We start from the raw sequence: 18,018 nt of genomic DNA on the forward strand, positions 1-18,018 counted from the left end.
TTCTTTTAGTAACCTGGGAGGATAGCCTCTCTCTTGGAATCTGCTGGTAAGTTCATCAGCTTGTTTTATGAAACCATCTTCTGTACTGTTAATCTTCTTTATCCGGAGATATTGGCTGTATGGTAGTGCATTTTTTGTGTGCTGAGGATGATAACTTTGGTAGTGGAGATACAAGTTGGTGGCTGTCTCCTTTCTGTATCCTGTAGTTGTTACGTTGCCATCTCCAATGTGGATCTCTACGTCCAGAAATTCAATTTTTTCAGCTGAAAATTTACTGGTGAAGAACATGTTCATCCTGTTATGATTATTTAGGTACTGCACAAACTCATTGAATTCGGATTCTTCGCCTTCCCATGCAATAAAAACATCATCCACAAAACGACTGTACAATTATATATGCCTGATATAAGGATTTTGTGTACTGTGGATAATCCTCTGTTCAAGTGCTGCCAAAAAAAGGTTTGCGAAGTTACATGCGACCGGGGTTCCCATCGCCGTACCTGTACGCTGGGAGTACCAAACCCCATCAAATGTGAAGCAATTGTTGGTGAGAATTAACTCCAATCCTTCTTTCACAAAATTAGTGTAAGCTTCACTTTTTCTGGAATATAAAATTGTACAGTCGTTTTGTGGATGATGTTTTTATTGCATGGGAAGGCGAAGAATCCGAATTCAATGAGTTTGTGCAGTACCTAAATAATCATAACAGGATGAACATGTTCTTCACCAGTAAATTTTCAGCTGAAAAAATTGAATTTCTGGACGTAGAGATCCACATTGGAGATGGCAACGTAACAACTACAGGATACAGAAAGGAGACAGCCACCAACTTGTATCTCCACTACCAAAGTTATCATCCTCAGCACACAAAAAATGCACTACCATACAGCCAATATCTCCGGATAAAGAAGATTAACAGTACAGAAGATGGTTTCATAAAACAAGCTGATGAACTTACCAGCAGATTCCAAGAGAGAGGCTATCCTCCCAGGTTACTAAAAGAAGCTCTGGAGAGAGTGAAAAAGATCCCCCGCAGTGACTTGATCAACAAAAAATATAAGAAAAATAATAAACATGCCACGTCTGCAAAAACGGATAAAAACATTGAAGAGCAAAGATTCGTTTTTTCCTTTCAATACAATCCTCTTGCCACTGTCATCAGAAAAGCTCTTCTCAATAATTGGCACATTCTCGAAAGAGATCCTGTCTTACAAAAAGCCGCAATGAAAAAACCGCTGGTCACTTTCTGCAGGAGCGAAAGTCTGAAAAACCAATTAGTCTCCTCCTCTTTCTCCAGCAAAAAACCTGGTGAGAACTGGATGGCGAAAAACGAATTAAAAGGAAACTACAAATGTGGGACATGTATTCACTGCCCCCAGATGTACAGAGGCGCCTACATCAAATTGGGAAACTGTGACATCTCTATACATGACTTTATTTTCTGCAGATCAGAATGGGTCATATATGGGATCCTATGTCCCTGTAAAAAGTACTACATAGGGTCTACTAGACGCTGCCTTTTTTCTAGATTCAGGGAGCACAAACGGTCCCTAAAAACAGGGATCGTCTCGGCCAGATTAATCGAGCATATGAAGGCTCACCACAACAGTGATGAAAAAACACTGATTTTCTGCGGCTTAGAAAAAATAGCCACCGGGGGTACAGCCAGAGAGAAAGTCCTCCGACAGCGAGAGGCACATTGGCTCATTAAGACCGATGCTATGGGCATTTTGGGGCTTAATGATCGCAATGAGCTTACAGTATTTCTGTGAGCTCCAGTGTATGATGCCCCGTACACTCACATGAACTAATTCTGCAATCCCGTGTACATAAAATTTCCCCCAGACAGACACGAGGTGAGGCCCGAAGAAGCGGTTTTAACCGTGAAACGAGCTCGTAGCTGTCACCGCTCAGCTCCGGCTATAGCGATCTCTCTGTATCATCTCCCGCACAGCGGCCGGCCGTGCATGGACTAACTCAGTGACACAGTGAAGCAGCGCAAGAAGGGTGAGTGCAGAAGCTACCTTTTTCTCATTTTGCTATTATAGTAGTTATATTCTTGTATATAGGAGCAGTATTACAGTAGTTATATTCTTGTATATAGGAGCAGTATTACAGTAGTTATATTCTTTTATATAGGAGCAGTATTATAGTAGTTATATTCTTATGTATAGGAGCAGTATTATAGTAGTTATATTCTTGTATATAGGAGCAATATTATAATAGTTATTTCTCTATCTATCCATTGGGGGACACAGACCGTGGGTGTATGCTGCTGTCTCTAGGAGGTTTGACACTATGGCAACAAGAAAGTCGTCTCCTCCCAGCAGGATATACCCGCCTCCAGGCCCTAAGCTAATCAGTTTTAGTTTAGTGTCTGAAGGAGGTGGACATGGTCTGGATTTCTCCAGACCAGGTCTTATGTTTTATTATTTTCCTAGTTAGGGAATGTGTTGGTTTTTTATTCCGTTTTCTTTCATGTTTTCAGGTGGGGACTCAGGAACTGCAAAACTCACTGTTTCCCCATTGCGAGTAAGGGGGCACAGACATTGTGTATATGCGATGTTCACCCCCTCTCGCCAACGGTCAGCGCCTGGGGTTGTACCTCATGGGTCCGGGTCCCCCTATTCCCTGCTCGCCTCGCTCGCACATGGTATGGTGATGCAGGTAACAGAAAGCTGACTGAAGACCTCACAGAAGACTTCAAGAGGTAAGTTCTTCTGACTGAGGTGAGTATATATTCTTCTCCCTTTAGGTGCTGACTTGCAACATCTGGAGACCCTCATTTTGTGGCCCACCTTTCAGGGTCCAAGGGGCTGACCTGTGTTAGGGGCTCTATTTTTTATGCTAAAAAAGGGGGAGCAATGGCATATTGGGGAATGTAGGGTTTACTTTATTATGAACATGTGTGTGTGAGTGTGTGTTATACTATGCGGCTTACAGCCCCGGCGCTTATTATGCGGCTGACAGCCGCGGCGCTTGTACTGTTCGTATTAACCTATAGGTTCCCCTGGGGGAACCCCAAAAAATACCCTATTTTCCCATATATCTATTTTCTTTATGGTATTCCCACAAGCTTTATTAAATTAATGAAAAATGTGCATTAAAGAAAAACAGAACTTCACACCATTAAAAGTATGGCTCAGCTGCAGCTCGGTCTTACTACTATTTATGTTTGTTCTATATGTAGAGGCTTTATAACTTGTCCTCTATTGTTCGATGATCCCTGCCTAGTTTGCTGACCGTGCCTGCAGTGCACGTCTTACAAACAGAGCTGCTGCTGAGCTGTTGGCTAAAATCTTCCCTACTCTGCCCCCCTGTTTCGCTGCTCCCGCAGTTTTGTCAAGAGTTGGCGGGCATTTGAGCGCAGGCGTTCTAAGTGTCATATTTATAGACTCCCCTTACAAAGTTTGATGTCCTGCTGTCCAATCCTATGAGACTTTCTCCAATATCCATAATGTGATTGGATGTGACCCTGATTGGCATTCCATCTGCCCAATCCAACTGTGCGGTCTCATCATCCAATCATTTCTTATCACCCCTCGTATCCTAATTGGGTAAAGATGTTACTAAGTCACTTGCGTGATCTCATCTGCGCTGTGACTTATACTTTTCACATCACGACCTCTCGCGAGACTACGGACATGCGTAGAATCATCTGCGCTCTCAGTTAGTCTCAATTTCATTAATTTCTTCTATGACCTAACCCTCCTGGACCAGACGTCATCTGCGCCGACTCATATGCGCAGGGACTTAGACTCCAGAGCGTTTTCGTTCCCCTTTAGTACTCAGAGGGTTCAAGTGTGTTACCCATTCGCCAAGGACCTTGCCTCTAAGGTGGTTTCCCCTCTCTCGGTGGATCCACCAATTTCCCGCCTCTCTAGGCTACTACACTGCTGCTAGCAGATGTGGCTGCCTTCAAGGACTCGACAGACAAGAAGGTGGGGTCCTTGGCGAAGTTTGCCTCTGAAGCAGCAGGCTCTTCTCTGCTTCCCACCTTCGCCTCTGCATGGGGGTCCAAGGCCCTTTCGTGTGGTGCTCAAAACTCAGTCAGGGTATCCTGGCAGGATTCCCCCCCAGAGGATCTATTTTGCTTTGGTTCTCCAATGCTCTAAAGCTGCTGATTTTTTGTGCACAGCTTCCATGCAGTCAGTCCATTGTGCTACCTTTGCTGTGGGTCTCCTAGCAGCCCTCAGCCGCTCCATGTGGCTTAGGGCGTGGGATGCGGATGCCGCCTCCAAAAGGTCTCTTACCAAGTTTCCTTTTACTGGTACCCGTCTTTTTGACAAGTGCCTTCACGAGATTTTCTCTGAGGCGACGGGGGGTAAGAGTTACTTGTTGCCTCAAAATAAGGCTTGCTTTTCTTCCCAGGGGAAGTCCTCTTCCTTTCGGACCTTTCGGACCTTTGTCCCCAATAAGGGGTCTAGGCAGGTGCCTTCGTGGGACAAGAGGTCTCCCTCGTTCCGGGCGTGTCCGTCTTGGAAGTCGGACACCAACAGTTCCGGACGTTTTGCGGCCAAATCGGGTAACCACAATACCACTTCCACATGGAGTGAAGCCACCACCCGCAGGTTTTTCTCGGGTGGGAGGTCGTCTCTTACTTTTTCAAGACAGCTGGACCACACACATTCAGGAAGTCCCGAGCCCCCCGGTCTCCTTCTCTGGCGAGAAGTCCCTCCAGTCCCTGCCCAGGGAGTCATTGTCCGTTCCTCCAGGGGAATGTTTTCGGGGTTTTTTATTCCAATTTTTTGTGGTCCCCAAGGAAGGCGTTTCTGTGCGACCGATTCTGGACCTCAAGCGTCTCACCGTCATCTTCTCCGCCACTTCCAAGTGGAATCTCTCCGTTCGGTAGTGGCATCCATGGAACAAGGGGAGTTTCTTTCTTCGTTGGTCATCAAGGATGCCTACCTCCATGTTCCAACATTTCCCGGCCATCAGCGGTACCTCCGCTTTGCGGTTCCGGAGAGGCATTTTCAATTCATAGCCCTCCCCTTTGATCTGGCCTCGGCTCCTCGAGTCTTTACCAAGATCCTTGCGCCAGTAATGGCCCTGTTGCGGTCGAGAGTAGCCTCAATGATCCCTTACCTGGACGACCTTCTCATCAAGGTTCCCACCAGAGTCCAGACTCTAGAGAATGTGGATCTCACTCTCTAGACCCTGAATCGTTTCAGGTGGATGGTCAACCGGGACAAGTCTGTCCTCTCTCCAGCCCAGTCTCTGATTTTTCTTGGGACTTAAATTCAATTTGGCCTCTGCCCGGACTTGCCTTACGTCGGACAAACATCTGACGCTCCTGTCAGGAGTTCGCTCTCTTCGGGCCCAGGCCCCAGTTTTCATCCGCAATTGCATGGAAGTCTTGGGTCGGATGGTAGCGGCCATGGAAGCCGTACCCTTTGCCCAATTTCATTACCGTCCCCTTCAACTGGCGATTTTCTCTCGATGGGACAGATCTCCTCTGTCTCTCGATCGCAAGATTACTCTCCCTCGTCGGATCCGTCACTCTCTGCTCTGGTGGCTCCGCTCCCCCCTTCTTCTTCAAGGGCGATAATTTCTTCCCCTCCACTGGCAGGTAGTTACAACAGATGCCAGTCTGTCGGGCTGGGGCGATGTGTTCAGGGACTGGACGGTTCAAGGCCTCTGGTCTCCCCGGGAAGCCCTTCTTCCGATAAACTTCTTGGAACTGAGGGCGATTCTTCTTTGTCTTCTTCTTTGGGAGTCCCTGCTTCAGTCCCGCCCTGTCCGCGTCCAGTTGGACAACGCCACGGCCGTAGCGTACATAAATTGGCAAGGCGGCACTCGCTGCTCAGCAGCCATGGCCAAGGTGACAAAGGTTTTTCATCTGGGCGGAAAACAAGGTTCCGGCCATTTGGCGATTCACATTCCGGGTGTGCTCTTCTGGGAAGCCAACCCCGGAGAGTGGTCCCTGCATCCAGAGGTCTTCGCGCAGATCTGCGACCTCTGGGGCATTCCAGACGTGGACCTCTTCGCGTCGGCCCAATCGGAAGATCCTTACATTTGTGTCAAAGTTCCTGGACCCCCTGGCTCTAGCCGTGGACTCCCTAGTGATTCCTTGGGCGGGGTTTGCTTTGCCCTATCTGTTCCCTCCCCTTCCGATCCTTCCCAGGGTTCTGAGGAAGCTCAAAGCGGAGGTCGTTCCTGCCATACTGATAGCTCCAGTTTGTCCCCGTAGGTCGTGGTACGCCGACGTGGTCAGGCTCCTGGACGACACTCCACTGCGCCTTCCACTTCGTTCGGACCTGCTGTCACAGGGTCCTCTTTGCCACGCCATTTTACAGTTGCTGCATTTGACGGCGTGGCGGTGGTGGTTTTGAGAACCCGTGGTTTCTCTTCCCAAGTCATTCGTACCATGTTCAGGGCTCGCAAGCCCTCCTCAGCGAAAATTTACCACCGTACCTGGCGGTCTTATTTTCGTTGGTGTGAAGCTCAGGTCTTGTCTCCTGTTACCTTTTCTGTCCCCCGTCTTCTTGCAGCCGGGATTGGGACTGGGGTTGTCTTTCAGTTCCCTTAAGGGTCAGGTTTCGGCCTTTTCTATTCTTTTCCAGCGTCCTCTGGCTTCTAATTCTCATGTCCGGACCTTCCTTCAAGGAGTGGGGCATGCTGCCCCTCCTTATCGGTCACCTTCTCCCCCTTGGGACTTGAATCTGGCTCTGGGTGTCCTCCAAAGTGAACCTTTTGAACCCCTTAGGGAAGGTGTCCCTGCGCCTCTTTTCTTGGAAAGTGGCGTTTCTTGTTGCTATCATCTCCATTCAGAGGGTGTCTGAATTGGCAGCTCTCTTCTGCCGTTCTCCGTTTCTGGTGATTCACCAGGACAAGGTTGTCTTCCGACCAGATCCTTCCTTTTTGTCTAAGGTTGTTCTTCCGTCCTTTTGTCCCGCTCCTTCTCATCCTAAGGAGCATTTACTTCACAAACTGGATGTGGTTCGGGCTGTTAGGTATTACCTCTCTATCTCCTCTTCGTTTCGTCAGTGCGATTCCTTTTTTGTCCTCACGGAAGGTCGTCGTAAGGGACAACCTGCTTCCAAGGCCACCACTTCTCGGTGGATCTGGTCTGCCATTTCGGAAGCCTATCGCTGTAGGGGGAAGATTCCTCCCTTCAGGGTTGTGGCTCATTCTACCCGTTTCTGTTGGGGCATCCTGGGCTCTCCAGAACAAAGCCTCGGCCTCGCAGATTTGCAAGGCAGCTACTGGGTTGTCTTTGCACACTTTCTCGAGGTTCTACCGGGTTCATACCTTCGCATCGGCTGATGCTAGTCTGGGCCATAAACTGCTGCAGGCGGCAGTGGAACAGCCGTCTGCCTGACTGATTATCTGCCCACCCAAGGGACGGCTTTGGTACGTCCCACGGTCTGTGTCCCCCAATGGAGCCGATAGAGAAAAGGAGATTTTTTAACACTCACCGTAAAATCTCTTTCTCGGAGGATCCATTGGGGGACACAGCTCCCACCCTTTTGGGTTTCTCTTTGGTTCTCTGTCCGAGGGTGTGTTCAGTTATATCTTTTCTTCTGGTTCTCGGCCAGTTCGTGTTTTTTCCTTGACCTTTCGGTCCTCTCCTATTGCTCTGGTACTAAAACTGATTAGCTCAGGGCCTGGAGGCGGGTATATCCTGCTGGGAGGAGCCAACTTTCTTGTTGCCATAGTGTCACACCTCCTAGAGACAGCAGCATACACCCACGGTCTGTGTCCCCCAATGGATCCTTCGAGAAAGAGATTTTATGGTAAGTGTTAAAAAATCTCCTTATCCTTGTATATAGGAGCAGTATTATAATAGTTATATTCTTGTATATAGGAGACAGTATTATAGTAGTTATATTCTTGTATATAGGAGCAGTATTATAGTAGTTATATTCTTGTATATAGGAGCAGTATTATAATAGTTATATTCTTGTATATAGGAGGCAGTATTTTAGTAGTTATATTCTTGTATATAGGAACAGTATTATAGTAGTTATATTCTTGTATATAGGAGGCAGTATTATAGTAGTTATATTCTTGTATATAGGAGGCGGTATTATAGTAGTTATATTCTTGTACATAGGAGCAGTATTATAGTAGTTATATTCTTGTATATAGGAGGCAGTATTATAGTAGTTATATTCTTGTATATAGGAACAGTATTATAGTAGTTATATTCTTGTATATAGGAGGCAGTATTATAGTAGTTATATTCTTGTATATAGGAGGCAGGATTATAGTAGTTATATTCTTGTATATAGTAGCAGTATTATAGTAGTTATATTCTTGTATATAGGAGGCAGGATTATAGTAGTTATATTCTTGTATAAAGTAGCAGTGTTATAGTAGTTATTTTTCTGTACATAAGAGGCATGTGCGGCATATAGTTTCAGATCCGTAGTGTGCAGTGCCCATACCTGTTGCTCTGCTCACTTCTTTTATCTCACATGACTGGCTTATGAATTTATTAAAGCTCTGTACACACATAAGCTTCAGTTTAAGAAGAATATTTTCTTACCGTTATGGGATTTGAATGCCTGAACTAAACAACTGGATTCCTCATTGATCTTGTCTTCTGTGGTCCTTTTCCCCATACCGAACTCACGTAATGTAGAAAGAGAGAAACGTCTCATAGCTTTAGCGTTATGTCCACTTGAGAAGACAAGACCTGAAGAATATATGGACAGAGTAAAACCTGTGCTTTTCATCATCTGTTTATTCTGTATAAAACATTATTCTAAAGGGGCCACAATTAAATATATGATGATATTCTGGCATTGGAAAATATACACTATAATTGAAGGGGTGTCCCAATGTTTTAGCATCACGTATTAGAGATGAGCAAATTTTGATATGGCCGATTCGCCAAATTTTCCGAAAAAAATTGTTTCGATCCGAATTAATTTGCGGCTAATCGCTATTAAAAACGTCTATTCCCGGGCTACAGAGAGCCTCAATAGGGGTGTAGAACACTTTGCCTTGCCGTACCACGCATAGGGTGTGTGCTGTGTTAGTGAAATAATACTGTTATTCAGTATGAGATGCAGATTCTTTTGGAAATGTCCTTCATGCCATGAGAATGTAGGAGCAAGAGTTACTTTCCATTCTGGACTTCTTACCTGGCTTTTATCTATAGCAATTATTTATTTAAATGATATTAAATACTATTTTAAAATTTACAAGTCACTTTTCATAAATTATAAAACGTCTTTAGGGTACGTTCAGACGAGCGTATTTCCGCAGCGTATTTCGCTGCGGATCCGCTATGAGCAGACACACTGCAATGTGCAGCGCACATGCACAGTATACTCGCGCATCACGGCAGCTCTCGGCCTAGCTCATTGAGCAGGATGAGCGGCCGCGATGTGTGTGAGTACACCGCGCATGTGCAGCGCAATGTGTATGCTTGCAGCGGCGCATTGCCGCTCCGAACAGGCACATTTAAGGGCACCATACAGAGGGTCCTTCATTGGCGGATCTGCAGCATAAGATACGCTGTAAATCCGCATGAGTGAACCTACCCTTAAACAAAGTCTTCAAACTACTAAAGTTTTCGAAAACTGAAGCCTGAAGGAAACACAATAAAATGGTTTGGACACTTTCACATAATAAACAAAAACCTTACTTAGAGTCAAATCAGAACTTTAATTAAATTAATTAATGGCTATGGACACCTATGATGGCTTTGTAAGAATTTCTTCACATTAGTGTTACTTCTACAGCCCTTTTATCCAAGCTGTCCTACGAATCTTCCACATTCACACTACAATCCAGACAGTTGTGTAGCTTTTTATTTATGTAAATAAGTGTTTATCTATAGCTTATTAGATTGTTAAATTATGATTCTGAAATTTACAAGTCACTTCATCAATTATAAAATGTCTTTAACCTCTTAAGGACCAAGCGTTTTTCCATTTTTGCACTTTCGTTTTTTCCTCCTTTTAAAAATCATAACCCTTTCAATTTTGCACCAAAAAATCCATATTATGGCTTATTTTTTTGCACCACCAATTCTACTTTCTAATGACATCAGTCATTTTACCCAAAAATCTACAGCGAAACGGAAAAAAAAAAATCATTGTGCAACAAAATTGAAGAAAAAATGCCATTTTGTCATTTTGGGGGCTTCCGTTTCTTCACAGTACATTTTTCAGTGAAAATTACACCTTATATTTATTCTGTAGGTCAATACAATTAAAATGATACCTTACTTATATAGGTTTGATTTTGTCGTACTTCGGGAAAAAATCATGACTACATGCATAAAAATGTATACGTTTACAATTGTCATCTTCTTATCCCTATAACTTATTTATTTTTCCACATATGGGGCGATATGAGGGCTCATTTTTTATTGGAACCATTTTTGTTTTGATCTGACATTTTGATTGCCTTTTATTAATTTTTTATGGTATAAAAAGTGACCAAAAATACGCTATTTTGGACTTTGTAATTATTTTGCATGTACGCCATTGACCATGCGGTTTAATTAATTATATATATTTATGGTTTGGACATTTACACATGCGGCGACACCACATATGTTTGTTTTTATTCTTATCTACACACTTTTTTTTATGGGAAAAAGGGGGTGATTCTGATTTTTATTAGGAAAGGGGTTAAATCACATTCATTAACTTTTTTTTAATGCAGTGTTATAGCCCCCTCTAGTGGATATAAAACCGCATGCACTGATCTCTTACACAGTTCAATGCATTGCCATAGGAATGCATTGATCAGTGTTTTCTGCGCTAAATTGCTCAAGCCTGGATTTTAGGCTTGGAGCAATCAAACGCAGATCGGACAGCCGGGAGCAAGGTAAGACACCTCCCGCAGTCCTGTCAGCTGTTAGGGATGCCGCGATTTCACCGCGGCGATCCCGAACAGCTCCTCTGAGCTAACCGGCAGTGTATTCTCCCATTTAGACGCCACAATCAATTTTGATCGTGCCGTCTAAAGGGTTAATTCCGGACATCTGCCCTATCGGCGATGTCCGGTATTAGCCGCGGGTCCCGGTTGCTGATAGCAACTGGGACCCTGCAGATACTTAGCATACTCAGCTTCTGAGCGCACTTCACAGATCAGGAGCCGGCCACAGGATGTAAATATACGTCCGTGGTCATTAAGAGGTTAACAAAGTCTGCAGACTACAGGGCTCTTATAACAGCGATCAGAGAAGTGTGAAACATTGTTACGTGATGTGCATTACAGACAGAGCTATAGCTAGCTATTTTTGCTCCTAAGGCAAGAACAGAAAATTGCTCTCTCCCCATTTTGGCTTCAGGCACCACTTGGAAAAAAAAATTTGTGGACACCCGTACCGAATAATTTTTTAATATGTTTTTTTATGTAGATTACAGTACGGTTTTATGTAGCGACTCACAAATGACATTCACTGATCAGAGTCATTCTCTTTTCTTTTTTTTTTTTTTCCATCTTGCCCAGGACATCATGATAATCCATTCCAGACAAAAATCTTCAGGGGAGAATCTGCAACACAAACATATTAGTATTACGCTCTGCCCTTTCCCAGCATTACCCTGCACTTTTCCCCACAAATGACTCCAGCCACTTCCAAACACAATGCCACCAGCCTTCCCAAAACACACAAGGGGGAAAATTATCAATACCTATGCAGAGGAACAGTTGCCAAGTTGCCCATAACAACCAATCAGAAAGCTTCTTTGTTTTTAACAAGGCCTCTGCAAAATGAAATAAGCGATCTGATTGGTTGCTATTTTGATAAATTTCCCCCAAAGTTTCCTGCCACACTCAAATGCCTCCAGCCCCACCCCCCCCCAAGCACACACAATTCCTCCTGCCTTGCCTATTTTTTTCCAGCCTTCCCCACACATAATGCCTCCAGCCTTACTCCACACAGTGACAGAGGGGTGTACATGGGAGACAGGGTGTAGAGGGGTGTACATGGGTGACAGAGGGGCATACAGGGGTGACAGAGGGGTGTAGAGGGGTGACAGAGGGGTGTACGGAATAAAAGAGGGGTGTCCAGGGGTTACAGAGAGGTTACAAGGGGGTGACAGAGAGGTATAGTGGAGTGAAAGAAGGATGGGGGTGCACTACCTGAAGCTGAGTAGGCCTCTGTCAGCGCAGCCCTTGCTCCTTCCCTCCATCCACATAATTCTGCTGAGGGACCAGGGAGAAATCAGAGTCCAGAGCTGCTCCACAGGAGAGGGAGGATACACGAGGATTGGAACTGCAGCATCACCCGTCCCGGTGTGAGGTGGTTTTTTGCGCCCCCGTAGATCCATGCGTCCGCTCCTCCCCCAGCTCTCCGAACATTTCCGAAGCTAGAACTGGGGGAGGGCAGAGCAAGGGGAGAGAGAAGGTCCACGCACCCTCCCTCATCTCCCCTCCCTGAGCTCGGCTGGACGCAGATCTCTACGGCACGCCCCCTCCCTGAGGACATAGATCTCCACGGCAGGTCCCCTCCCTCATCTCCCCGAGCTGAGGACGTAAATCTCCACGGCAGGTCCCCTCCCCCATCTCCCCTCCCCGAGGACATAGAGCAGTGCTCCCAATGAGCTCTATGTGTAAAGGGGGACATACTGTATGGGCTGAAGGAGGACATACTGCATGGGCTAAAGAGCCCGTGCAGTATGTCCCCCTTTACACATAGAGCTCATTGGGAGCACTGCTCTATGTCCTCAGGGAGGGGAGATGAGGGAGGGGACCTGCCGTGGAGATCTATGTCCTCAGGGAGGGGACGTGCCGTGGAGATCTGCGTCCAGCCGAGCTCAGGGAGGGGGCGTGTACCTCCTTCCTCCCCTTGCCCTAGCTCTAGCTTCAGCTCTATGTTCGGAGAGCTGGGGGAGGAGCGGACGCATGGATCTATGGGGGCGCAAAAAAACACCTCACACCGGCACTACACACAGACTTCCCTCCCTCCTAGCCTGCACAGCTGTGACTCACAGGTGTGCAGGCCTGGGCAGGAAAATCGAAACATTTTTGTGCCATATTTCCCACCAGAGTGTCCTGGCACCCCGGTTGGAAATCAATGCGTCAGTGTAATGTGTGCTGGACCCCCTGTGCAAGCAGGTGCAGCGGCCAGGGCCAGTGCTGCTCCCCTCGCCTCATGGGAGCTACAGCCCTGATAACAGAACATGCAATTGCAAAAAATACAAACTTCAAAAAACACTGAAATCTGTGATAAAAGTGCTATAAAAAAGTGGTAGTATTATATGTGTTAAAGGGGTATTCCAGGCCAAAACTTTTTTTTTATATATCAACTGGCTGCAGAAAGTTAAACAGATTTGTAAATTACTTCTTTTAAAAAATCTTAATCCTTCCAATAGTTATTAGCTTCTGAAGTTGAGTTGTTGTTTTCTGTCTAACAGCTCTCTGATGACTCACGTCCCGGGAGCTGTGCAGTTCCTATGGGGATATTCTCCCATCATGCACAGCTCCCGGGACGTGACATAATCATTGAGCAGTTAGACTGAAAATTTCGGAAGCTAATAACTATTGGAAGGATTAAGATTTTTTAATAGTAGTAATTTACAAATCTGTTTAACTTTCCGGAGCCAGTTGATATATATAAAAAAAGGTTTTGCCTGGAATACCCCTTTAAGGTTATCAAGAGTGGATTTAAAAGGGGGGCGTTTTAAGTTGTAGAAATTTCTGCAACAGTCCGTTTCTTAAACCTGAGTGAGGTTGTTTAACAAGGGGAATTCTGAGATCAATTTTTTGCCACCGGTTGGTTTCAAAACAATTTTATCCAGATTTGTAATTTTCTTCTACTTTAAAAATCTTAAAGGGATTATCCAGGAAAAAAACAACTTTTTGTTACATATCAACTGGCTCCAGAAAGTTAAACAGATTTGTAAATTACTTCTAGAGATGAGAAAACTTTTCAAAAATTCGATTCGGCTGATTCACCGAATTTTCCGGAAAAGTTATTTTTGATCCGAATTTTTTCGCGGCAAATCTATATTAAAAAGGGCTATTTCTAGCCTATAACAGCCTCTATAGGGGTATAGAACACTATGCTGTGTTCTAAAATGCATATGGAGTGTGCTGGGTTAGAGAAATAATACTGTTATTCAGAATAACATGCAGATTACCGGCATCACTTTTAGAATCACTGCCGCAGAGCAGCACAATGACAGAGCCTGGTGGTGGCGTCAGTGTCAGGAGACCACATAGTGACTGGATGACAGCGTGGAGGTGTTGGCAGCATGAGGAGACCATTTAGTGGCTGAATGGCACAGCGTTGAGGTGTTCGCAGCATGAGGACACCATATAGTGGCTGAATGACACAGCTTGGATGAGGCTGAAGCATGAGGACACCATATAGTGGCTGAATGACACAGAGTGGAGGTGTTGGCAGCATGAGGAGACCATATAGTGGCTGAATGGCACAGTGTGGAGGTGTTGGCAGCATGAGGACACCATATAGTGGCTGAATGACACAGCTTGGATGAAGCTGAAGCATGAGGACACCATATAGTGGCTGAATGACACAGCATGGAGGTGTTGTCAGCATGAGGAGATCATATAGTGGCTTAATGACACAGCATGGACATGTTGGCAGCATGAGGAGACCATATAGTGGCTGAATGACACAGCATGGACATGTTGTCAACATGAGGACACCATATAGTGGCTGAATGACACAGCTTGGATGAGGCTGAAGCATGAGGACACCATATAGTGGCTGAATGACACAGCATGGAGGTGTTGGCAGCATGAGGACACCATATAGTGGATGAATGGCACAGCCCGGAGTTGCCAGCAGCATGAGTAGACACTAGGCCTTCACAATCCCTAAGATTAAAAGATGAATTAAGAAATTTAAACTGAAGATTTTGGATAGCGGGTGCTACCTATGAGAAAATGTGAAATTCCCAGATCCAGGCCCAACAGCAGCATCAGTAACCCATATATTGCCTGAATGACAAAGCCTGGAGTTGGTTGATGCACGAGTACACACCAGGTCCAGGGCTTCACAATCCTTCCAAAAAAACACCACAATTTTAGAAATTTTTGAGAAAGATTTTGGATAGCGTGTGCTACCTATGAGAAAATTATAAATTACCAGACCCAGGCCCCACAGCGGCATCAGTAACCCATATATTGCCTGAATGACAGCCTGGAGTTGGCTGATGCACAAGTACACACCAGGGCTTCACAAACCCTCAACAAAAAAAACACAATTTTAGAAATTTTTGAAAAAGATTTTGGATAGCGGGTGCTACCTATGAGAAAATTTGAAATTACCAGACCCAGGCCCAACAGCGGCATCAGTAACCCAAATATTGCCTCAATGACACAGCCTGGAGTTGGCTGATGCACGAGTACACACCAGGCCTTCACAATCCCTCCAAAAAAACACCTCAATTTTAGAATTTTTTTTAAAAGATTTTTGATAGCGGGTTCTACCTATGAGAAAATTTGAAATTACCAGACCCAGGCCCCACAGCGGCATCAGCAACCCATATATTGCCTGAATGACACAGCCTGAAGTTGGCTGATGCACGAGTACACACCAGGGCTTCACAATCCCGCCAGGAAAACACCACAATTTTAGAAATTTTTGAAAAAGATTTTGGATAGCGGGTGCTACCTATGAGAAAATTTGAAATTAACAGACCCAGGCCCCACAGCGGCATCAGCAACCCATATATTGCCTGAATGACACAGCCTGGAGTTGGCTGATACACGAGTACACACCAGAGCTTTACAATCCCTCCAAAAAAACACCACAATTTTAGAAATTTTTGAAAAAGATTTTGGATAGCGGGTACTACCCATGAGAAAATTTGAAATTAACAGACCCAGGCCCAGCAGCCTTTTTTATTTGAAATTTAAAACAACCTTTGCATGTCCCGGACCCCAGCGTGTGGGTACAAAGGACCAAATCCAACAAGCCCCCACAGGGCTCATGTGGCCGTGAGATTTAGGCAAAACGTCTCCATTGCCCTGACCGGCCATGGTTTCCAAGACTTCTCACCAAGGCAAACCATGTGAAGAACAGCGTGACACCGCCGTGACCTGCCCACATGGAAGGGCCACTGAGACTTGTCAGGGCAGTGGAGGCTTAAGACACAGAGGAGTGTGGTGTCCCAGTACTGCATTCTATACGGTACTTGTTTATTTATGAGTCCCCATAGCCAGAGTCCCTAGGACGTAGGGATTCCTATTAATCCAGTCTACCCCTAGTCGCCTCTATTCTAGTATATAATTAGTAATTTATGCATAGATTAATGTAAATAGCCTAAAATATGTAAATAAATGGTTAATTACTTGTTACTATGGCGTCGCAGGGCCTTCGGGTCATGTGATGCGTTCCAAGCCTCACTCTGGATGCGTTCCAGGCCTCACTTTGGTATTTCTAGCCTCGTTTTGATATTATTATGTGTATAGGAAGTCAGATGATCACCCAGAAGCCTGTGCGACGGTGAGTGACAGCTGACCTTGGACCTATCAAATTAGGCTCCGCCCCATGTCCATATAAGGGATGCGGCAGCCAATTTAGTTCTCTTGTTCCAGGGATAGCAAGCAAGCAAGACCTGTATAGCAGTAATCGCAGTGAGTTAGGCCTGAGCCCTGCGGCAACGGCTGATTGATCTAAATTATAGAGTGTGTCATCCGCTAAGCACTCTGCAGTATCACCGGACACAATATTTCCCCTAAATACGGACGGATCTGCACATCACTCCCTAAATTCAGACACTATAAGTTTAATGCAAGGTCCACAACTTCTGCCAGTCGCTAAGCAACCTAAGAACTGTTATATGAGACTGTTACTACGCATTGGATATTGCAAGCACTGCAGTAAAGTTGTTCAAGTTCGAGTTGGATCTGCTTGTGGACCTTCAGTCATTTCATTGCACCTATCGCTTCTGTGACGAGCGGCGATATGCCGGAACATAGATTCAGCATACCAGCCCTCACCCTGGCGTCACGAGTGACTGGGTTAATATTAACCCCTCATATACCAACATCATACCATCCCTACCATACACCCACCAAGGGCTACCACAGGAGGATGTGGAGGCGGAGTAGTACACTGTCGCAGGACCAACAGGCTGACTGAGTGTAGCAGGAAGCAGCATTGAGTACACACCAGGGCTTCAGAATCCCAAAGAAAAAAATTTTTAAAAAATAATTTAAAGAATATTTAGGACAGTGTGTGCTACCTATATGTTGCATGAATGACACACCCTGGAGTTGGCTGATGCATGAGTACAGACTAGGGCTTCACAATCCCTCAAAAATAACACAACAATTGTGGAAATTTATGAAGAAGACTTATGGATAGCGAGTGCTACCTATGAGAAAATTTGAAATTCCCAGACCCAGGCCCAGCAGCGCCATCAGTAAACCATATATTGCCTGAATGACACAGGCTGGAGTTGGCTGATGCATGAGTACGCACCAAAGCTTCACAATCCCTAATAAAAAAGACAAACATTTTTGCCGAAAAATTTTAACGAAAATTTAGGACAGCGAGTGCTCTCTATATGTTACCAGAATGACGCAGCCTGGAGTTGGCTGCAGCATGAGGAGACCATTGAAATGTGTGATTTTTTTATTTGAAATTTAAATCAAAATTTGTGTCCCGGACCCAGCCGTGTGGGTACAAAGGACCTAATCTCGCAAGCACCCACAGGGCTCATGTGGCCGTAAGATGTAGGCGCAACGTCTCCATAGCCCTGACCGGCCATTTTTGGTTTTTGTACCTTTGTTTAAGAACAAGCGCATATCCAAGAGTCCAGAAGACTCTATAATACAGGACGGTGGATCACCAAAAGAAATTCTTCTATTAAAGAATTTTTTTATGAAATAAAGAAGCAGAGTTCATACCTCTGCGAATTTATTTTTGAAAATGTTACTTAAAAAATCCCACGCAACAATCGTTCAATGGTGTAATGGTTATTATTGTGGAAAATTCAAGTTTATTACTGTGATAATTATCAGAAAATTTGAAAAAAGCACTACCCAAGAGTGTTTAATAACCCCATACATTGCACCATAAATGTTGAAATTTTAATTTAGCATGTATGTATGTATTTCAAAAATCCT

General features: G+C 45.0%; 1 protein-coding gene across 1 annotated transcript in view; it reads right to left on the reverse strand.

The window, feature by feature from the left end:
* The window catches only part of LOC130360956 (cytochrome P450 2C5-like), an 89,128-nt gene that overhangs the window by 52,908 nt on the left and 18,202 nt on the right, over window positions 1-18,018 (reverse strand). Inside the window, exon 3 of the mRNA XM_056563512.1 lies at window positions 8,492-8,641. Coding sequence (XP_056419487.1) covers window positions 8,492-8,641 — 150 coding nt within the window. The remainder of the gene's footprint in view (window positions 1-8,491; window positions 8,642-18,018) is intronic.

This window comes from Hyla sarda, chromosome 3 (assembly GCF_029499605.1).
Source record: "Hyla sarda isolate aHylSar1 chromosome 3, aHylSar1.hap1, whole genome shotgun sequence".
In the NCBI taxonomy this organism is placed as follows: domain Eukaryota; kingdom Metazoa; phylum Chordata; class Amphibia; order Anura; family Hylidae; genus Hyla; species Hyla sarda.